At 37.2% G+C, this 16825-nt stretch overlaps 1 protein-coding gene across 1 annotated transcript; it reads right to left on the bottom strand.

The window, feature by feature from the left end:
- Positions 1–1511: 1511 nt before the first annotated feature.
- On the bottom strand, positions 1512–15752 carry MMADHC (metabolism of cobalamin associated D). The gene is made up of 8 exons (XM_070944569.1): positions 15723–15752; positions 12832–12869; positions 11031–11175; positions 10265–10482; positions 8199–8304; positions 7561–7691; positions 4584–4670; positions 1512–3654 (listed from the first exon to the last, which is right to left on the bottom strand). Exons 2-8 carry the CDS (start codon positions 12844–12846, stop codon positions 3460–3462), a joined length of 897 nt encoding a protein of 298 aa, XP_070800670.1. The 5' UTR covers positions 12847–12869; positions 15723–15752; the 3' UTR covers positions 1512–3459.
- Positions 15753–16825: the final 1073 nt, after the last annotated feature.

Below are 16825 nucleotides of genomic sequence, written 5' to 3'. Positions count from 1 at the left end.
AAAGTGTTTGGTTTGAAAACTAAAGCTCTGCCCGAAAAGATGGAAAAAGAATACGAATATACGAAATTGTGAGATAATGGAATTGATGAAGTATGGACTGGACTTTCTTGGCAAGAGGAATATCGTGCCATCAAGAATTATTCAATAATGGATGTTGCAGAGGTATTTACAACAAAGACTTATGAACTTTGGAAATAAGATGCAATTGTTGAGAAAGTTTTCTATTAAACCTAAGAAAAAGTTTCATTATTAAGAATCAAATGAGGATGTTTGATCCTGGACTGATCAGAGCTTATTGGAGTGGTTTGTGGTAAATAAAAAAAGAGTGTAGACTTCCAAGGGGTAAATTACAACAAATTATTAACAAATGTCTATGGATATTCTCAGTCATCCAGGTCATAGTTGTCCCAAAGGTGCTTTTTCTTGTTCTTTGAAGCTGAAGCAGCTTCTTGGAGAAGTGAAACGTCTTCAAAGAAAAACAAAAAAAGTCCAGTGGCCTCTTGAAAAAGCACCTTTGGGACTGTTAACAGAGTCCTTTGAATTTTAACTTCACTGTTGTTTAACCTGTTAACTATTTTTTCTTTCATTTATGTAATGTCATAAAGGTCAATTGGGTTGCAAATAGATGTAGCAGCTTATAAATTTTGGACCTGCTTTGCAAGTTGGGAAGCTATCACTGTTGCAATAGTGTTTAATTGGGGGGGGGGGTGTAATATGTTTTTGACTTTTGTGTTTTTATTCAGTTTTTTTAAAAAAGTTTTTGTCCAGTTTTGTCTTCTGCTTACTTTTCTTCTCTTGGCTTTTGTATTTCAATCTTTTGAATAAAACAAAATAATTTTAAAAAAAGCAGTTCACTATAGGTATTATATATGAAGTATTTAGAACTACAGGTAGTCCTAGATTGAGTCCAACATTTCTGTTACTAAGTGAAACATTTGTTAAGTGAGTTTGCTCCATTTTATGACCTTTCTTGCCACAATTGTTAAGTGCATCATGACAGTTGTTAAATTAGACACACTGTTGTTAAGTGAATCTCGCTTTCCCATTGACTTTGCTTGTCAGAAAGTCACGAAAGGACTTTTGTCATGAAAGGAATCACATGACCCCGGGACATCGCAACAGTCATGTGACAGTTGTCAAGCTTCCAAATGTAAATCACGTGACCATGGGGATGCTTATAACCAGTGAAAACTGGTTATAAGTCACTTTTTTCAGTGCCACTGTACTTTGGAACTGTCACTAAATGAACTGTTGTAAGCCGAGGGTACAACACACTTTCATTCAATCATTCATAGAACAGCCCCTCTACTTTGATTAAAAAGATAAGACGATACTTAAAACAGTTTTAGTGATCCATTATTACAGGAAGAATTGCTGTTTTTGAAAAATAGAGCCACAATTAATTTATACTTCAGTCACTCCTTTTTCCTATAATATCACAATCATACTGGCAGCATTAAAAATTAACTGTTAACACGAGAGTTTAAAATCACAACATTATGCCCACAATATTGAATTCCCAGTTTATTTCTTAAATTAGTTCCAATGTACAACTTAGAAATTATATCAGGACTAATGAATATTTACATGTGTTTTTTGTTCCAGCATTTATTCAGTATAAAAATAGGTGTACATATAGATTTCCAATTATACCTAAATTTACAGTTCATGAAGCTGTCTCAATAGCAGCCTGCCAATAGTTGTCAAATAAAATAAAAATAAATAAAAGTTTTATCTCAAGAAACGGATAGCTTTAAAAATTAATTTGGCAAAGATCTGCCTTTTCCTGATCATCTTCCAGCAACTGATCTGATCTGTGATATCCCTTTCTTATCTATCTTATCCACATAAATACGAAAGAAAAATAAGAAAAAACCCAGATCTTTCCTTCCTGCAGAGCCTTCCCCCCTTAAAGGCAAATGAGCAGAATTGCACAACACCACTGCTCCCAAGGTCAGCTTCCCATGATGCTACAATCAGTAACAATACACATCTGCCCTAGAATGTGGTTTAAAAGATGCCAAACTAATTCAAACTATTCGTAATGCAACTTCTGGAACAACTTTACTACAACTGCTTGCTAAGAAATTGAAGGCAGGTTGAGGCACTCAGCAAAATGAAGTGATCAAAGACGCTGCCAGTTGAGTGGTCTGACAGAAAATTAAAATCTTCCCATGTAAGAATTCCCATGGAAACAAATGCTATTTTCCGATTTGTTTTTTCTCCTTAACCAAGAGGGCACAAGAAAGAATTCTTTACCCTACTATTGGAATAGCCTCCGACAGTGAACAAACTACCTCAACCTAGCTTCACTCTTCGAAGGTGTGAAGGAAGTCAGGCAGGAAAGATCTGCTGCATAAGTGGATGCTGCTTGCTGTTCCATACAGTTTGTAGATGCATTTAAAACATTTTAATCCTCATTTTCAATATAAAATGTCCAGCCCAATCAGATCATTTACCATTTCCTTATTTTACAGCATCCATAAACCAAGCTTTAGCCTATAGAAGTGTTTGTTCGTATGTAGCATCTTCAACTATTGTAAACAAAATCACAGAGAAAAAAATGATACATTTACACATATACAAAGATTGATATTATACATCACTCTCCAGCCAGGTTGCACACTGACCTGAATCTCAAATCATCAATTGAACCATGAATTATTGTAGCTCACTGACAGCTGTTGCAGTCAACTGATACAACAACCCAAATCCAGCTAAGGAATGTTAACCTGAGACACCCTACTACTAAAGATATTCAATGTAAACTGATGCATCAGGCAATGTTAATGTACCGTGTAGTTAGAGAAACAAAACAGCTACCTGTGACTTCCTGTAATGCCTCAAGAGATGATAATTATTTGCTAAAAGAATTCAAGGTATATTTGTATTTCAAGGAGTGAGCCACAACGTGGCAAGCTAGATTCAAGAGGATGAACTACACCTCAAACTCTGCATCCTAACACACAGTAGTGTTGTGTTGCTTTATGTTTTATCATCAGTTGCAAGAGAATCCAAGTGGATCACAATTTTTCAATAATCCAGTTGAGCTGTTTTGGTAATATTCGAACATATAATACTGGTTCTGGTAAAAATGAAGATAGTTGAGTTAGTTATTTTCTTTTACTGTGCAACCGCATTTTCTTCTTCAACGTTATAATTGAAGATGTGTAACCAAAGATGAGAGTGTTGAGGATCTGTACTCTCAAAATAAAATTGCTGAGGGTGTTTCATTTCATTTCCATTAATGAGCTCAGGATTTCAGAGACATATGTATGTGTGTGTACACATGCACCCGCACACATATGATCTCAAAAATAAAATGTTGCATTAGTATATAAATCATATACTACAAAACCTAGAATAAATAATAGAACTTTTCCTATCTACAAATCAGCATTACTTAATCTATCTACTGCTAACGATGTTTATTAACCAACTTCTAATGAAAAGGGGCTATTAATTCCCACGCAGTTTCTTCATGATAGGGCTGTCAGGGGTAGCATTGGTAAATATGCTTCCAACTAGAACGTGAGTTCCCCATAGATTATGCCGAATAACTTTACAGCAGCCTAGGTCTTCCACAAGAAATCCTAACTGGTGATAGCGTTCATCAGTTTCAAAGAGGGTGTTGTTCGTGTAAGGGCCAAAGAACTGAAAGGAGAGAAAAAGAATGAAACATTGCGTATTATAACAGTTGATTTGATTAAATTCCTGCTTAAGTAAATACATGTAGTACTTTTTATTTCTATGAGGCATTATCTGAATGAGTTGATGTGCAATTATTATCGGCAATATTATGCTCTTAATTTCCATATTAACAAAATCTAATGAATCTAATGAATCAACAATATGTTGCAAAGACTGCCACAGCCCATTCTAGAAAAGGGATCTCTAAATACAGTCGACATCCACTAATAAAGGTTATAGGAGAAAAAGTTTTGTCATCTAGTAAAGCAGGGGTGTCAAACTCGGGGCCCACGGGCCAGGTGCGTCATGTGCTGGCCATACCCACGTCCAGTTTAGTGAAGGGGGAAAAAAAAGTCACAATATGTCATGTGATGCTGCTGCTGACGACACGAGTTTGACACCCCTGTAGTAAAGGAACACAAAATATTTTAGCCTTTTTTCCTTCTACGTGATTCAGTTTTACCCACGGAAAAGTCATCCTGCATAATGACTGACAAAATATAAAGAAAAAGGATAGAAAAGTATCTCAATTGATTACAATCGCGTGACCATGGAGGTAGGTGTTGGGACAGCCAGAACTCTGAAGGTTGGTCATTAAGTTCCACTTATTCAGCACCACCAGAACTTTGAATGGTCATTAATGAGAACTGCCTGTACCTCAAAAGGCTCTTGTATCACTAAGTATGAAACAGAAAGAACTATGTGCAACACCTCGAGCTCCTATGATAGATAGGAAATACCATGCCAATACACTTATTAAACAAAAACAATTTAGTCCTTTAATGGCAACCAGCAAGAAAAAAGAACTGATGGAGGATTTATACTCTACTGCTACTTTGCCTAAGTCTAGAATGATACTCCTCTCCTCATTATATTTTAACATAAATACTTACTGCTAATCCTGATGTCGGATCAATGAAGTCTGCCCAGTAGCCTTCAGAAGACAAAGCGTAGCAAATTTCCTTAGCACCGCTGATAAACTAAGAAGAGAGAAAATAGAAAAATGCAAAATAGACTTTCTCCATCAAGCACAAATTCACTTCAAAATCAAAGAGCAAATGCTCAGAACTTCAGCTGATCAACTTAAATAACTTTACTAACAGGATTAACACTATAAAGCTATATCGGGATCATGTAAAGTCTATAAGGACGTGTTGATGCTAGTCAATAAAGAGTTAATACTTCACGGGGTCTGTGTAATATGATTGCTTTCATTGCTTGAATTGTAATGTTAACTTTGTTCTCTTAATTTCACAGCATCTAAAATTAAAATGAAATAACCACACATCATCTACTTTTCTCATGTTAATCTATTTTTTTTGCCTTGATAAGAAAATAAAAAAGCTAGTGCAATTTTAAGTTTAAAAGCTAGTAAGGAAACTTTCCAAACCCTTGTCAAGTAAATTAAATTGAATGAATGAATGAATAAATAAATAAATAAATTTCAGAGTACATGAAGAAGTAATATCTTACTCCAAAGTATATTGTATCAATTCAGAGAACCCAAAACCAAAGGGACCTATAACTATGTAGGAAAAAGGGATGTTTTTTCCAAACCCCAAAGAATATCTAATGTAAAATATTATGGTAAAATTTAGCAGTGGCTTGAGCCATTTGCAATGAACATGATTAAGGCTCATACATCTATGATTAATTTTTGCACTATAGTGCATGATATATTGAAATTAAGCCTAATAAAAAGAACACTTAGGAACATATACTTCAGGAAAAGCTGACTATATCTACATAGGTTTCAAATACATGAATTGTTTATTAAACCAAATACATGTGCATTGCAAAAACTCAAAATCAAATCTCTACAGAAAATGTTCAGTTTTGTCTAACCCAGTAAAGTACAAGTTGTCAGTTTTAGAACAAGCTAGTATTTTAAGTTCAGAAATAAGTCATTGTTTCCCAGTTGGAATGTATGGGAAATTATACTAATTAAGGCTTAACTTGTTTTCAATGCTTCTCTCTCTCTTTTTTTGCAACATCTTCAAAAAATCAATACCTTATTATCTCATATTAAGTTAAAATACATTTAAATCAGTGGTGGGTTGCTCCTGGTTCGGTCCGGTTCTTGTGAACCGGTAGTAACGATGGTGGGAGGCTCCGCCCACCCGGCCAGATGTCATCATGGATGATCTGCGCATGCACAGAAGCTTCTGCACATGTGCAGAAGCGCGCGTGCGCTCCCATTACAAACCGGTAGCTGAGGTAAGTAGAACCCACCCCTGATTTAAATTGACACTCAAGTAAAGTGCAAGATAAAAAAAACACCTGAATAATCTTACTCTGAATCTTCTGCTACATGTTAAAGATGGAATATTCTTCCTGGCTTTATCAAACTACTTACAATCCATAAAATTATCAAGAATTCTAAATTGTTTCAAGCATGATGATAGCTAGAAATTTATCATAGAACAATAGAAGGAGCAATCTGTAGCTATTGTCTCCAACACACTGTGACTGTGTGTTACCTAGCCAATATACAAACTATGTATGTATATTCAAAGGAAGTTGAAGAAGAGTTTTAAGCAGTAATTAAGAATACAATTCCTTTTATTATTCCTATAATTACTATGAATATTAAATCTAAAGTTATATTATTCCACTATAAAAAAAGACTTGTACTCAATACTTATACAAGTTGAAAAACAGTAGTTTTCAACAAAGACATACACAAGCTATATATATGCAGTATTTTTATATTTAACTCTCTTGGTTCATTTTAATATTTAATTCATCAATTTTCAAACTATAAGTTATACAGTAAAGTATTCTTGCTTTGCTCACGTGGAATCTCTAAGGCTATGCAACTCATACAGACAGAAATTCTCCTCCTAAGTGAGCCACTCTTCTGAATCCATTATCTAGAAGCCAGAAATCAGCTCCAAATGCTTTAAAATGAAATTAAAGCATCTATTTCTAGCGGTTAACAACAAGCTATTGTTTCATTACAATTATTCAGAAATGGAAACATCACCCTCAAAATGTGAACTTTTAACTAGACATGTTCAGTAAATAACATTTTATGGAGAATACCAGCAGTAAATACTGACATCTGTTGGAACTTAATTACCGACTGCTTAAAGCCAAAGTGGTTAAAAGGGAGCCCGGAAAAAGGAATGACCTCTAGTGGCAATTTTGCAAACGGCCAGAGCTAAATGTAGTTTTTATTTAAGCAAGTACCAACAAGTTTTCAGATGAAACCCTTAATTTACTATGCAGAATGAAAAACATTAGAATGTCATCATGTCATGATGAGTATGCATAAAATTTTTAAGATTAGTACTTTCTTGTGAAAAATCATAGTGACTTATTTATAAAGTTAACAATTATGTGTAGATGGATATGGGTACTGAGGTGTGTGTGCATGTACATGTGCGTGTGTATATATGTCTGTCTGTCTGTCTGTCTGTCTGTCTGTCTGTCTGTCTATCTATCTATCTATCTATCTATCTATCTATCTATCTATCATCTATCTATCATCTATCTATCTATCTATCTATCTATCTATCTATCTATCTATCTATCTATCTATCTATCTATCTATCTAATCTATCTATTTTCTTACTTCTTCGTAGGATTTATGTGTGTTTTTCCTCTAGCCAGGTTTTTCCTACGTAACCAAGGTTTTTCTGCAGCCCTAGCTGCAGCGGATGTGATTCTACTGAGTACTTCTTTTTCGCTTCTACAATAAAATCTCTGTTTTTTCAAATATGCTTTAATTTGTAAATAATGCTTTACATTTTTAGAGTACACTGAGTTAGGAATGTATGCATATATTTGGGCACTCACATATAAAACACACACACACACACAGTGGAAAGTAATTACATCAGATCATCCTAAACCAATGTGACTTACGTTTTCAATGAGAACTTCTCGCTCATTTTCTACCTCTTCACTCCACCCAGTCATATCATTTACAGTTTTTTGCGTTACCGTTAGTACTGTTATATTATTGGAAACAACATCTGGAAACATTGACTCAAAATCTATAAAAAAATAAGATATAAATATTTTAAATAACGTTTCCATGGTTATATTTCTACACTACTTGCCAAGTGTCCAAAATGTGGTCATGTGACTATGGGGTGTGTGTGTGTAACCATCTTAATTAGCTTTTTTTTGAGGGGGGGAGGTTCGGTTGTAACTTTGGTTGCTAAGAAACCCATTGTAAATTGAGGATTACCTGTACCTCTAGCAACCAAGAAGAGACATTTGCTCTCTAAAGGCCTATTCTTTAACAGGTGCACTAAATGCTTTGCTCATATAGAAAACTGGTCTAGGATTAAAAAGAAGGCAAAAGGAAGTTAATTCAAAGGTAAAACTGATTCGAATGTACTGAAACCCCAAGAAAATTAACCAAATTACCATGCTAGATGGAAACCATTACTTAAACTGTCAATCTGTGCATGTTTTTTCTTCAAGCTACAATTTTATACATTTTTTTTTAAACAATTAACATTGTGGAGGGATGGGGGTGGGTGGGAAACCCATACCTTTGCGCAACAGTTCTGGGCATGCTTGTATCGCACATTCTACTTTGGCAGTTTCAAAGTAACTTTTGGCGTCGGCAATGTCTTGTTTATGAACAGCATTATTACCCTGAAAAAAAAAGATAAGTTTTGAACCTAATGCATACTATTGACTAGAAAATATTTGATTTATTTTAGTTTTTTATTCCAGTTGCTGGAATTCTAAGGTTGTGCAAAAAATACATTATTTAACTTCTAGGCATGTGAAGCACATCTGAATTCTTGTCAGGCTTCAAGGCACTGCAGTAACATACCATGACAGTCCATCTGTACACAGTTTCAATTTTTTATGATTTTTATGCTTTCATGATTTTGTAATTTTTTTTTCTTAACTGTCCAGATTCCAAGACTGCAGCAGCATATACATTTTGTAAAATAAACAAACACTAACCCATAAAACACATTAAGAATTTTTTAAAAAACAAACCATAAAGGCATTTCTGCTCTTGGAATGATAGTTTGGTGTGACTATTTAATACTGATTTTTCAAATTCTGCTTCAAAAACTTGTGATGCATTCCCCAGTGAAAGGAAGGAGACTAAAAAAAAGGGATCTTTGCCCATCACTACAACTTTTCCTATAATGGACAGATAAAGGGAGTCATTCTAGCATAATCACTAATTTTTGGTAGAATAGATATAGTAACAATAATTTTTGGTAGTACCACGGTACCTCGGCATTTATCGTTAATTGGTTCTGAGAGATACGATGGGTACCAAAAATGTTGAATACCAAACGAACTTTTCCCATAAGGAATAATATTGTGGGTCACAATGAAGCCCACAACAACAAGTTCTAGTTTGTGCGTTGAGTACAAACAAACAATGAGTACTGGGATAAAATTTTTATGTCAGAATGTGTTGAGTAACAAATTTGGTGAGTTTCAAAGCAGTTGAGAACCAAAGGTACCACTGTATAGCAATGAAAACCAACAGATGATGACAAAAATCAAAATAAACTAGGGCAAGTATTTTAAATCCTCCCCAGTATATTGAAGCTACCAAAGGGCAGGTATTCTCTCAAATTTGATGTTCACAAGTCTTAAAGTTGCCAAGTTTGGAGACCCCTGTCTCAAAGTATACAGTTTGGAAACAACTGGTGATCTACAAGTAGCATGTTGACTTTGATTTCGGTGTTCTTGCAACATATCCCCAAAATGGGGAAGACAGAAAAATAATCCCTTCTCTTCCCAAACCCAGATCTCTTATGAAAGTTTCGTGATATCACTGTAGCTAATTCTGATTATGCATACTGTATGTCGTATGTCATGCTTAATGAGCAAAACTACTTATATATTGCAAAAGTTTTCTATTTTGATTAAGATCTAGATCTAGGCTGCAGTCTTATATAGCAGAAAGAAGCTGGTGGGAACATCTAAAATTCCACGATAGTAAGGACTGCCAGCTGATTTATTTTCTTTAGGTCAACCAAGGCACATATATCTCCAAAAGGATGGGATCAGTTTTGGCACCGACAGTCAGAATATACTGGTATATATTCTAAAACGGAGTCTAACAATCATCTGTTCAGATTTTTTTTCTCAATAAGTTTTAGAACAATCTACAAATATTATTTTCTATCAGAAAAACTCTTGTCCTTTTTGCTTTATAATTGTTACATTTACTACTGCATATAATTACTGATATGGATTTTGGCTTCCTGTCTCCATTCCCTCCAGTAGACAACATGGTCATCATGACTTCTGTTGGCTTTTGTGAACAGATAAGTATTCATTATTCAGAAAATTAGATTTTAGCCAATGAGACACATTTGGAAAATAAGAAGGCTGAAAAACTTCCAAATGATAAATTGTGATCAAAGTGAATCCACTAGAAAGTAACTTCTTGACTTGTATGTGAACTCTGAGAGGTATATCTGGTCTAGCAATTGCCACGTGGATGATAAATTACTGTGCAAGTTGAACTCTACATTAAAGATGCATCTAGGACTTCTTGTGCCATCCACCCAAGGAAGCAGTGAACACATTTCTAGATTTGAATCTCACCTTCCCAGGAGACTTGTACACTTACCTGGAACTCGTTGACGTACTGGGCCATCACAAATTCATGCCTTTCACTTGCCAAGGGTTCTATTAATAGATCAGGTATTTTTTTATGAACTTGTCTCGTCTTCTGAAGTGCCGTCCCACTTAGGTGACAGTCAAAACCTATATTACCAGGTAGCTGAAATCTTTGGTCCTGAGGGCCAAAAGGTCCCATCACTTCATCTGGCCACACAGTTTTTGGACCTAAGAAAAAAAATTACGTTTGCATCACTGTAAAGCACCCACATACAGAATTTGTTTTCAGCAGTAAAGGACATTGCTTTTTGAAAGTTGCTGCTTAAAAGTGGAAGTGTATATACTTCAATAGAAGCTGAAAAAGTGTGTCCCATTGATTTCAGTGGAAGTTAGTTCTGAGTAAATGCTTGTAAATGCTTTTAGCCTAACTTAGTTAGGCTAAAAGTACCAAAAGACACAGATTACTTAAAATATATACAATGCCAGTTTGGTGTAGTGGTTAAGGCATCAGGCTAGAGTCCAGAGGACCATGAACTTGAGTGTCGCCTTGGGCACAAAACCACCTGGATGATCTTGGGCCAGTCACTTTTTCTTGGTTTTAGGAAGGAGGCAATGGCAAACCACATCTAAAAAAAAACCCTTGTTAAGAAAACTGCAGGGATCTATGCAGGTGGTTTCTGAGAAACAGACATGATGGAATGAAGGGGAAAAAAAGATTTTCTATAAAGGGATGGCTTTAATTATCTTTAATGTGAGAAAATTGGAATTTTCCTTACATATGTCAGGAGGTGCAGCAGCAACAGAAGGCTCATCTGAGCCAGAGGATCCTGCTGTGGAAAAAGTCTTGGGAGTTATAACCCTTCTAACCAAAGAATAAAATCCTGGCAGGTATGTCACCAGTCTAGCTCTGTTACAAAGTACCTAAAGGGGACACAAAGAAAATTGAAGGCAGCACAGGTTGTGTATGAAAACTATGACTTAGCACATACAGTATTGTTCCACAACAGCTGGTGCAGGCATGAAACATGTTACAATGAGGTTGTGATTGAATCGGCTCCCAGTGGATTAGAGAGACAATGGAGGAAATTTCCTCCTGGAAATTCCTCCACTGAAGCCACCACATTTGCAGTACTCTGGATGAGGAGATCATTATATATATGATGGAAATGAATGTAATGACACACTTCTCAGATTTAACAAACCTTTGGGAAGAAGGGACATCAGCAAGGATTCAACATCCTTGAATTTTGCTTGTTAGTTTCTTGTATTAGCAATTAAAGGGAATACTTGAAATGTATTAATAAAAATCAACATTTTAGATGTGGAGTTTTACACAAGATTTACCAAACAATTAGTACATCTAAGTATATACTGAATTATATTAAAGCTATAGGTAGCTTTATAGGTAGTCCTCGTTTAGCAACCATAAATGGAACTGGCAACTGGGTCATTAAGTGAAATGATTGCCAAGTGAAATAGCGATGGTCCTTATGATATTACTTCAGCTTTCCTTTGCTTTACAGAGCTGTAAAAGTCATAAAAGTGAGGACTGATGGTAAAGTTATTTTCCATCACCGTCATAACTATGAATAGTCGCTGTACAAGACAGTTGTTAAGCATGGAATATCTGTACATGAAAATAATGGAATTATCTGCAAACAAAGGATAATAAATAAAATACGTATGTATGCATTATGCCAGTTCTTCCTCTAGCAAAGTTATTAAATAGGAAAGGCGACAAGTTAGTTAAACTGGTTTATCTGGAGACAGCACATTTTTTATTACTAAACTGGCAGGCCACTTTATAAGTTGATTATAGTGTTCTCCCATTCTTTATACTGGCAGAAAGTTTAACCCAGCCTCCTGCATACCTTGATCAAACATATTCCTAAACTCAAAAGTCTGATAAGAGCAAGGCCAGAAAATTATTAGGACACAAGCTAATGGAAACACATCTTGTTTTTCTTCTTTAATCTGAACATAAACTGAATTAATAAGGCTCAGGTGACTGGTACCACCTCAGTGTAGTTTACTGTAATGACAAATACTGATCATTTGACTGACAATCAAGTAAAGTTCTGATCTTATTACCACCATATTATTTCTATTTATACATTTGTCAATGGAACTTTAGTCACATTTTATTTTTTAATTAAAACATGTGGGTGGAAGATTACACCACAATGTATGCTTTTGATTGCCACATAAAATAAAGGGGTTTTTAAATAAAGGGGGAAAAAAGCTGTAGTAAAATAAGACTTATTTTTTCCCCATCATCAAGAGTGGGCAGCTATATTAATACAGAGGATGGTAATTATTTGTAGATGCCATCATAAAGAAAAACAGTATTAACAATTTTACGCATTGCTTTCTTATTATACTTGAGAGCTCTGAATCAAAAACAATGTATGACATTTTTATAATAAGTATGTTAAAAACATACTAATTCCAATCCGATATATAATAACTTTGTATTGTGTCTTCATTGTTATTGATCTCACAAAAGATTTTAAAAAAAAAAATCCTTACACACAAGTATACTTATCTGGTATGATAAAAATTAATTATACTACTTACAGTTGCCATTTCCATGCTTTTCTTCGTTTAAAGAAAACCTGAAACAGAGACTTACATAGAAGAATGGGCCTGAAATGCAATTTAGTAATCATGAAGAGTATTATATAGTAAAAATTAGTTATTCCATTGAAAGATGATTAAATCTGAGCAGCCTTAATCAGCATGAGGTTCAGTTTACTATAATAATAGAGAAGAAGGCACATTAAGATTTCATTTGGATCCAATAGGGCAGGATACAACTCCTAGTTGTGAGATATTTCATTATTCCCTTGAACATCTTACAAACAGGATCAAGGTTGTTTTATTCTTCCTTTTCAATATTAGCACTACTATTCTGAGAACAGGTTTCAGGGTTTATACTGTTATGGTCAAACAATATATTTTAAGTTGGCAATTTGAGTGATGATGTACATAATTACTGAGAAAGAGGTCATCTAGAATAGTCAAATGAGGTTCCTTCATAGCTTGTATCATCTTTTCAAATTTATTTTTGTTAATCAAATGTTTATAGCCGCCCATCTCACAGGAAGTGATTCATCCTTTATCTGTATTTATCCTTTTCTCCTCTTACTATGGCCTTTCCCAATCTGAGTCTTTCACATATACCTGAGAAGAGCTCCAATCAATCACCAGGTTGAAGAAAGGACTCACAAGAGAAAGTTAATAATATCAAAAGGACTAGAATGGTCCAAAATGCTTTAATATACTTATATTGCCCAGTCATTTGGTACAGAAGTGGGCAGCATACACATTTAATAAATAAAAATAAAATACTTAGAAGCAGATAAGCCTCCTTTTAACAATTTGTTGCATTCACAATCAGGTATGTTTTTTTAGCACAGCATGCCAAGACCAGCTCTCTGGAGAAAGCTCTAATCCCTCTGTTGGGAAAGATGGAAGGAAGGAAGGAAAGAGAAGAAGATGACTATCAGCAAGATGGATGGTTTTCATTAAAGTGGCAACGAGTTGGAAGAGCTGAAGGATCAGGTCATAGGTCTATGGAGATTCTCAATCATCCAGGTCATAGCTGTCCCAAAGGTGCTTTTTCCAAAACTGAAGTTTAATTCTAACTGACTGGCGGAGTCTCCCCTCCTTGGATGAAAAGTGAAATGTTTTCAAAAGGAAAAAAAAAAACTTTTCCAAAAGGCAATTGGACTTTTGGAAAAAGTCCATAGAGCCTTGGTAGTACACTGGACTAAAGCACTGTTATTAACATCTGCTGCTTGCAATTACTGCAAGTTCAAATCTCACCAGGCTCAAGGTTGACTCAGCCTTCCATCCTTTCAAAGGTAGGTGAAATGAGGACCCAGTTTGTGGGGGCAATAAGCTGACTTTGTATAAATATACAAAAGTATGAAGGCTATTGCTTAACGCATTGTAAGCCGCCCTGAGTCTCCGGAGAAGGGCGGCATATAAATTAAAGCAAAAAAAAAAAAAAGTTGCCTTTTGGAAGGAAGGCAAAGAAAACCCAGTTACCTTTTGGAAAAGGTGCCTTTGGGAACAACCAGGCTGGAGACAAAAGTCATCTAAGAAAACCTATCTGTGTGGTTGTTTAAAAGCTGACACCAAATTGAGGTCACATCATCATCAGCCCATCCATGTGCACTTGCATTTAATGGGGGGGGGGGCATCCCCATTAAATCCCAATCCCCAAACGGGTTTTCCTGTAGCAAAGCCGGCTTTTCCTTGACACCTTTGTGAAAGGCAGACGTAAAGCAGACGTAAGCCCACCTATCGCATCGCCGAGACATCCTCGGGGACGGAGTAAGCCTTCAATCGGCATTAGGAGTTGTATACAGGCAGCCCCCCTTGGGAGACTAAAACTCCCGCGAAGTCCCAAAGGTCCCATGCCGAGGAGGAGGAGGCGCATGCGCAGAGCCCCGCGTTCCATCCTCCCGCACAACTGTGACGCGGCTGTCCCGCGCATCGCCTAGGAAACAGGAGCGTCCAACCTTGGCGACTGCGGACTTCAACTCCCAGAATTCCCTCAGTCCCAGCTACGCCGAAGTCAAGTATTTAGAAGCAGGTAAATGTGAACGTCCAACTCTGGGGGGGAATTCTGGGAGTTGAAGTCCACAAGCCTTAAAAATCGCCAAGGTTGGGTCTAGAACGGGGGTGGGCAACTGTGGCCCTTTTACAACCTGTGGACTTCAACTCCCAGAATTCCTGAGACAGCTTGGTTCGCTCAGGAATTCTGGGAGTTGAAGTCCACAGGTTGTAAAAGGGCCACAGTTGCCCACCCCTGGTCTAGAAGAGCCTCCTCGACCTGCGATCCTCCGGGCCTGCAGGGCGGCAACTCCCATAATCCACAGCAACCACCCCCCACCCCCCACCCGGAGTATCTCCCAGTAAGCCATCTCCGAGGCGAGGCTCTTCCAAGCTAGGCTGACTGGCACTTCCAAAGAAAAGTGCGGGGCTGCCCACGGAGCTGCCTCCCGAAAAAGGAGACCGTCTCGGGATCCCTTAACTCTTCTTAGGCGAGGCTCTCCCTCAACTTGTGGACCCAACACTCCACACAAAGTGATTCCCCTCCTAGAAGTTACTCCAATAAAGGCAAAGCACCGGGCGGGCTTGGCAAGACGGTTCGAGTGAATCCTCCCTCCCCACCTCCCAATTTATAAGAGGAAGAGCTAATTTGAGAATTCCGGGTGGGACCGAGGTTGGGAACCCAAGTGGCTAGTCCCTAATGAGAAACAGCAGAGTTTCTTAGGGCGGCGATAGTTTTAAAGAAGGGGCATTTCGCAGCCTGGCAAGACAAGCCGGGCCACTGGAGGAGTGGGGCTGAGGGAGTCGAGAAGACGAGAAAAGGAGCCCCGTTTGGGGTGGGGAAAAAGAAGCGTCAGTGGGGGGAAAAAGAAAAAAAAAAAGCGCCCGATCTCCTTACTACCCACCTTTCCGGCATCCGTCGGCCCCAGCAAAATGGAAGCCCAGGCAAGCCAGTCGATTGCCGCGCTCATCGATCTAGAGGAAGTGGGGGGGGGAAATAATATTGCTGCTGTACGCAGGATTGGGAACAGGCGGAACGAAATGATGCAGCCGCCTTCCGTTGGTTGGGCGAGAAAAGAATGACGAACCCAAGGAAGGGGAAATTAATCGCGCTCCGCTTTGTCGATATAGGAGACGACAGCCTGGAGAGGCTCGAGAGAATCAAGTCGAGCACCGCTGAATGGATTGCCTCACGCTTTTTCTTTCTTTCTTTCTTTCTTTCTTTCTTTCTTTCTTTCTTTCTTTCTTTCTTTCTTTCTTTCTTTCTTTCTTTCCTTCTTCTTTCTTCTTTCTCTCTCTCTCTCTCCCTCCCTCCTTCTTTTCTTTCTTTCTTTCCCTCATTCTTTCTTTTTTCTTTCTCTCTTTCTCTCCCTCCTCCCTCCTTCTTTTCTTTCTTTCTTTCTTTCTTTCTCTCTCTCCCTCCCTTTCCCTCCTTTCTTTCTTTCCCTCACTCTTTCTTTCTTTTTTCTTTCTTTCTTTCTTTCTTTCTTTCTTTCTTTCTTTCTTTCTTTCTTTCTTTCTTTCTGTCTTTCTTTCTTTCTGTCTTTCTTTCCCTCCCTCCCTTCTTTCTTTCTTCTTTCTTTCTTTCCTTCTCTCTCCCTCCTTCTTTCTTTCTTTCTTTCTCTCTTTCTTTCCCTCCTCCCTCCTTCTTTTCTTTCTTTCTTTCTTTCTTTCTCTCTCTCCCTCCCTCCCTCTTCCTTCCCTCCCTCCCTCCCTTTCCCTCCTTTCTTTCTTTCCCTCACTCTTTCTTTCTTTTTTCTTTCTTTCTCTCTCTCTCGCTCCCTCCCTCCCTCCCTCCCTCCCTCCCTCCCTCCCTCCCTCCCTCCCTCCCTCCTTTCTTTCTTTCTTTCTTTCTTTCTTTCTTTCTTTCTTTCTTTCTTTCTTTCTTTCTTTCTTTCTTTCTTTCTTTTTTAAAATTTATTTTTAAAAGCATTTTTACTACAACCTCTTTGGCCGAAAAAATGCTTTTAGAAGTAAAAAAAAAAAAAGCCTCTGATGATTATGTGGC

This window comes from Pituophis catenifer, unplaced genomic scaffold (assembly GCF_029215685.1).
Source record: "Pituophis catenifer annectens isolate HBS135680 unplaced genomic scaffold, rPitCat1.0.hap2 SCAF_1, whole genome shotgun sequence".
In the NCBI taxonomy this organism is placed as follows: domain Eukaryota; kingdom Metazoa; phylum Chordata; class Lepidosauria; order Squamata; family Colubridae; genus Pituophis; species Pituophis catenifer.
Note: the sequence above shows the minus strand (reverse complement) of the source record. Positions and strands in the feature narration are given on the sequence as shown.

Bases quoted from the DNA above. Each gene is read 5' to 3' on its own strand.
- MMADHC (XM_070944569.1), bottom strand. The intron at 8,305-10,264 runs GTAAGTGTACAA...TTTTTTTTTCAG, and splicing joins AGTACGTCAACGAGTTCCAG to GGTAATAATGCTGTTCATAA. The intron at 3,655-4,583 runs GTAAGTATTTAT...CTCTCCTTTCAG, and splicing joins ATCCGACATCAGGATTAGCA to TTCTTTGGCCCTTACACGAA.